At 39.4% G+C, this 6,583-nt stretch overlaps 1 protein-coding gene across 3 annotated transcripts in view; it reads left to right on the top strand.

Annotated features, from left to right (window-relative positions):
- The window catches only part of SPATS2L (spermatogenesis associated, serine-rich 2-like), a 33,754-nt gene extending 27,230 nt beyond the window's left edge, over positions 1 to 6,524 (top strand). For all 3 annotated transcript variants that reach the window (XM_009890168.1, XM_009890169.1, XM_009890170.1), the window contains 3 exons: positions 417 to 519; positions 3,676 to 3,896; positions 5,097 to 6,524. In XM_009890168.1, the coding sequence (XP_009888470.1) occupies positions 417 to 519; positions 3,676 to 3,896; positions 5,097 to 5,495 (723 nt within the window). In that variant the 3' untranslated portion in view covers positions 5,496 to 6,524. The remainder of the gene's footprint in view (positions 1 to 416; positions 520 to 3,675; positions 3,897 to 5,096) is intronic.
- The last annotated feature ends 59 nt before the right edge of the window (positions 6,525 to 6,583 follow it).

The following is a 6,583-nucleotide window of genomic DNA, read 5'->3' on the forward strand; positions in this document are numbered from 1 at the left end:
AGTGTACCTTCTTAAGCTTCATAGCGCTTCTGAGCAGCGTACAGATGCCATGAGAGAAGTGTAAGCTATCCCCTCATAAGTGGAGCAGTGGGGACTTTTGCTGTTTGTGTATCATTTGTCAGACTTAGTTAACAAGTAAACCTGATAGCTTCAGGTTCAGTGATCAAACGCATATACTCTGATGAAATGACCTACTTCCCAAGTGTGGGAGTGATCCACCCATCTCTGGGCTGTGAGATATGTAATTTGATAAGGATGGGAAAATTCTTGGTTCTGCACAGAGATCCTGTCTACAGGGCAGGGTCAAGAGTTTGCTGAGCCTTAAAGTGAATTTAAGTATTGATTGGTTTCTATACCATCCATATAGTCTTTTGCTCAGAATGCAAATCACTGTTAACTTGTCTGTATTTTTGCAGCACTTTGTGAGTGAACGGAAATATGATGAAGAGCTGGGCAGGTCTGCCCGGTTTTCCTGTGATACAGAACAGCTGAAGACCCAAATTCAGCTCTGTGGAGAAAGTAAGTGCTGGTGATTTCTCACACTGAAGTTCTCAGAACAGTGTTCCACATATTCATCCAGGAAACGGCAGCAGAAATAATGTCACTGCCAGAGTGTGTGTGTGTGTGTGCAGGCAGCCTGACATGAATGGTGTGTCTGGATGCAGCAGGCTTGCTGAACACGCTCAAGTCAACTTTACGGTATGCAACACGTTAGACTCGCTGTACATGTGCTGCTTAGTCCAACTGCGTGTGCAGAGTGCCCTCTTTGTCAGAGATTTCCAGGTATTACTCAGATCAGTTGGAGTTTTCCATCTAAAAAGGATTTCCAAGTGGAATAAAAGTCAGCTCTGGGGAACACTCAAATTCAGTAATTCATGAATAACTATTAAATCGGAAGCTTCTCTGTGTCAGCATAATCTTATGAGACCAATTCAGATCTCTCCTGCTAGGAAGTAACTCCCCAGCTTTATAACAACATTCACTGAGTTTTTCAGGAGCGAAAGGTAGTCCCAAATGTTCCTCTTTCCATGTCATCAGCCCTTCTGCTTGGAAATTCAGGTTCATTTTCTGCTCCAAGCATCACGTCCCTGTTGCAAAATGTGAGACAGCCTATTTCTCATCTTTGTCATGCTTCTCCCACCCCCCTCTCCAAGAAAAGTAAATGCTATAATGCTTTGCCCCAGATGTTACCCTGTCCCATGATATCCCATCACTCAGGAGAAAAACTGTTAGCACAATACTGAACTAGTGCATCGTGGTGGTAGGAAAACAATTTGGGGAAGAAAAATAGTTCATGTTTTCAAGGAGTTACTAGAAATAGAAAAAAGAAAAAAATATCACATAATAATATGCCAATAAGATCTTCTGACTGCACAGCTAAAGAACTGACTCCTTTGAGGCATAACCAGTTTAATTCATTATACCATAAGAATTGCTTTTACAGAACACTTTGAAGAGCTGTCTAACCCTGTATCCTGTTTCTCATTGAAGCCAACACAGGATGTTTCAAAGGAAGGCATAAGCTTCCCAGTAATACATCTAATTGTTCACAGTCACCTCATAGACCCTATCTCATACCCTGAAGCTTAAAGAGATTAAAAATTCTGTAAAGATTGTCCTGACTAATATAACCACAGCTGCTATTGATACAACCATAGACTATTTTTTAAACTTGTTGAACTACTTTCCTAAATAACTTCAGCTGCAGTGAATTCTGCAAGTTAATTATTTATACCTAATTTCAGTAAAATATGTCTTAAGCATAGTTTGGTGCTGTTGAAATCAGCTCAGTGAAGTCAAAAGAACAGCTATTACCAGGGAAGCAGTGCCATCTTACAAATGACTGATAGCGTACTGGCCATCTGAAGAACTTAGCTCTAATCTGCCCTCAGTGACCTTACATGAGCAACTCATGCTGTTGGCATGTCTTTGATAACAGCTCTTCAGTGCAAAAGATGTTTCTCTTTGGAGCATCGCACAATGAGGCCCATACCCTGCTAGGAGTTGCAGGTACCCCTCAGAGATTATACCAGGCCTGTAGCTAAGAACAGCCACTGTTGAGGGCTTAAACAAAAGCAATAATCAAAACCACAGAGCTTGTGCAAAGGAAGGCATGTTCTAGCATGAAAAGTGGGTAGGCAGCATGCACTCACGATGAAGGACAGGAAGAAACAAAAACAGTTGGACTGACGTACATGCAGAATGCCTGATGGTGGGCTGCACCCCTTGTACATCTTTTTTGTTAAAAATACATTTTTATGACACGCACCTGGATTTTTATACAGGCTTCCATGTACAGCAGTCTGTTTTAGACAAGAGAGAGCAATAGAATTCAGTGGCAGCCAGCCTCACTGAACTTGGGACAGAAAATTCAGTTCATTGTGCAGATCATTGCATTGTTTTTCTGAAGAGGACACCTAGTGGGAGAAATAGCTGATGTTGGCATAAGTGAAAAGAGCCTCAAAAAACCTAACCGATGATGCTCAGTTGCTAAAATTATTCTGCATCTTCTTTCTCTGCACTAGAAGTGGACAAATAGAAGTGCCTCTTAAATAAAACAACAGACATCTCACTGAAGTGAGCCTCTGGTTGCTCATCTGTACCAGAAGGAAACGGGAAAATTCTATAATCTGAAAAGACAGAACAGCAAATTAAGATCAAGGACTTGACTTCAATAGCTTCAGAGTCCTCTTTGAGACTGCTTAGGGACCGTTGCACAAAAACAGGCAGCTTGAAGAGCTTGTGAGAATGAAGAGAGGTAGGAATCAAGGATTTGTTTGGTGCACTTCACATCCAGACATGGAAGTGGTTAAGAAATCAGGCAGTCTCAAAATACTGAGAAGTAGGGAGCAGGAATATACTGAGATGAGCAATAGTGGTTCCTGATGGTGCAGACTGCCATGATCTGCATGAAGTGGATTAGTGCATTGCATTCAGCTCCAGTTTTTACAGATATCCGTGGTACAGAAGAACATTCATTAACCATCTCCTTAGAGAGGAATGAGGAACAGGCACTAGACTTTTTTTTCTTCTGCTTGAAAAATATTTAGACATCCTAAGTAAGCTTTCATGGCTATTACCTGTGTTGTAGCTAGTACACATACAGACAGCAAACATCAGCCTCTTCAGCCTTCCATGATCAAAGAATAATCTGGAATCAAATATAGTCTGTGCTGTCTGCAGGCACAACTTTCTTTGACCTCAAGCAGTCAAGAGAGTTACTGGCATAACACTCACTTCCTTCTTGTGTTTTTTCCTTTGTTGCCTGCAGACTCCCGTTAGGAGCATTAGTGATAGGACAGCAGTGCGTGGGGCAGTCCTGACAGCTCATGTGTTCAGCTCAACTGCTTAAAAGTTCACAAGCAAACCAGTAGGTGCCAGGAATTTTAAAAAGCTTTCTTGGATGACCAAAACCTAGCCTTCTGCTGGGCTCTTTCCAGTTTTAGCGCAGTTCCACCACATTGGCTCTTTTGTCTCCAGCAGTGCTTCAGGATGAGGCAGTTTCACAGAAGTAAACGTGATGGCCTAATTCTGACCCTAGTTATCTAGCTTATTTCATTATGTAAAGTAAAGCTAGAATGATGCTATGAAATTAACTGTAAGCAGGGTAAGAATACAGCCGTATGTTTAGTTGTCGATCATTTAGCTGATAACACAGAATACTTTTTTTTATAGTTTCTCACCCAAAGAACAACTATTCCTCAAGAACACCATGTAGTTCAATGCTGTCTTCAATGACCTCACATGCAACAACTGGCAAGCAAAATACGCACACCCGGAAGTCCTCTAGTAATGCCAAGAACTCTGATAACAAAACAGCCACCACTAAAGTACAAGGTCATCATTCCTCCAATCCTACAGAATCTTCTTCACAAGGAATCCCAACAAATAAGCAGGTAAGAAACCAGTTATGAACTAAACTAAATTATTTCAAAATTTTCAGAAAAATATGCAGCATTGAGTGCTGTTAATACAAAATCAAATACTGTTTTGCAGTCCATATATTTGATCAATAATTTTTGAAAATATGCAAGTATGTATTTTCCAGCTTCATTTTCAAGGCGATGTGAACACACAAGGTGGAAATACCAGAAATACCATACCAGCAAAGACTGCTGTCTGATGTTCAGAAGTGACTAGTGGCAACTAATAGACTGAAAAAGGAAAACCCTCCATAATAGCTAACTGCCCTACATGCTGCGATGGAGAAACATTTATTCCTGGTCCTTGATAAATGATCAGTTGATGTGCTGTTGAAGCATGATTATGAGATAGACTTTGAAAGTGGAATCCTGCCAGGTTTAAAAGCATATTATTTCAGAAGCCGTACAATACAGCTTATAATATTGTCCTACATTGCTAGCTATTTCATCATAAGAGCACCTTAGAACGTCCTTGTACTGTCGTGCTTGGGTAAAGCTACCACTGAAGTTGGTCTGAATTTTATCTCAGTAGGGATTTTAGGCTCAAGTAGGTGTCTGGAGGGAAATGTAGGAGCTTTACATAATCTCCATGCACATATGGAATCAGCTGCCCTGGCAGTCATGCAAATAAAGCAATTCAGCCACTTCTGACTGAGGATCAAAGCTTCCTCGTAGCAAGAGATGACAATGGACATCTCTCCCACCATGTGGATTCCTAACGTGACTTTAATTTACATGTAAATTTCTGTTCTTCCTGCAGTCTTACTGTAGTATTTACATAAAATTTACTAAGAAAAGTATGTTCCTGATTTTGAAAAAAGATTGGTCCGTATCAAGTTCTTCAGTGCTTCTTCACTGCTGCTGTTGAGATGTCTAGTATTTCATCCCCTTTTCTGTATTCTCTTGAATCATGGCAGATTTTAATTTGGCATCAGTGATGAACCTGCCATCTATATTTCCAGGCTACTCAGATGTAGCATGTTACTCATAGTTCAATTTTTAAGTGTTATAAATAGAGAGCTCCAGCAACAATCAAAACTGTAGAGTGTTTTCCCTCTCCTAGTTACACTGGAAATCTTATTCTTCAATTTTTGTTAATTCTGATGGCTGTATTTCTTGTCCTGTTGGAAGGATTCAGATAACCTAACAGTTATCCAATTTCTTTCTGGGTAGAATGGGCCTTCTAGCCAGAGGCGAAGATTCAACCCACAGCACCAAAACAGCCGGCTCAATGGATCTCTTAAGTCACAAGGTGCCAGTAATGAGGCAGATCAAAATAATATAAAAAGTGGTTCCAGGTCTGAACACAGAAGACAGCAGCATAACAGCTTCAGATCTAAAAATAAAGGAGCTATGAAAAATCAAGAGCAGTCCACAGCTACAAGAACCACAGAGAATCCGACGCATTCAGAAAAGACCCGACGAAAGCATCATACACCAGACACCGCAGATCACAGGCCTTTCCAAGGCAGTGTCGGCAGGGTGTCGCAATGCAATTTATGTCCTGCAAGGATGGAGGTCTCTGCTGACGCCACTGTTCTTTCAGTGCCAGCTGTGACTTTAGTGGCTTAAAATGTCACGGTGACAGCAGGCAGAGAAATTTTAATCTCTTCATTTAGTTTCTTGCTTGAGATGCTTGTCGGTGAAAAAAATAAGTCAGAACATAGTCATTTTAAATCTGCTGCTGCTTAAAACTTGTTGGTATCTTTCTTACTTACTAATTACCAAAATGAATTCATACTTTCAAGGCTTTGCCCAGTATGTTCACAGTTATTTTGTCATGACAGTACAGAATCTTACCAAAGCAGCATTTACTTCTTAGAAAAATGAAATCTAGATTGAAAAAATAAATTTATAATTAAATTCATAATAGCAAAAACCTGTTGTAGATATGTGGTTATACCAGTCAACATTATTGTTTTTTAGAGCAGCCTGTGTTAGAAGGATCCCAGGAAGTCTGTATGCTGTGGTCTGCAATGAAATCAGATAATCTTGTAGAACTTTTCAGCAAATCTCTATACACCTCTTCCTTTCTGTGCGTGTATACATGTACATGCATGCACACTGTATACGCAGAGAGTATTGTTATATACAAGAACACTTGAAAAAGCAGTACATTTGATTTTAGCTTATTATTCCATAATCTGAGATCTTTAAATTCAAGTATAAATTGTATTAAATGTATTACATATTGGTATTTTTCATTGACAAACTATTTTTATGAGGCTGAGGAAAAATGCTCATTTCTTATGTTTGGAATGTATATAGTCATGGCACAGCCCTATTCTCCATCCTTATCAGCCACTTTTCTATGACTAGTTGGATTTATTTTTTTGCATATGAAAAGTTACAGGTGTTCTAGACTTGAATCCAAATTATTTTTCTATATTTTTGCTGTAGGAACCATCTGTCCATAACGAGAGCTGTGACTAATAAATTTGTTACAAAAACATGCAGCAGAATGTGGAGGTACATATTTGAGCAGATACTATGTCCTTCTGAGTTTTCTATTAAAATAAAAGTCTTACTTAGTCTTAATGTTCTCATTCTGTATTTCAGAAAACCTGTTTCTTCAAAAAAATTAAAATTTTCTTTCTAAAATATTCTGGTGTTTGCTGCTCTGCGGTGCCTAATCTTTGTGATCTTACTTAAATTGTATT

Source organism: Charadrius vociferus, unplaced genomic scaffold, assembly GCF_000708025.1.
Source record: "Charadrius vociferus isolate BGI_N301 unplaced genomic scaffold, ASM70802v2 scaffold147, whole genome shotgun sequence".
Classification (NCBI taxonomy): Eukaryota; Metazoa; Chordata; class Aves; order Charadriiformes; family Charadriidae; genus Charadrius; species Charadrius vociferus.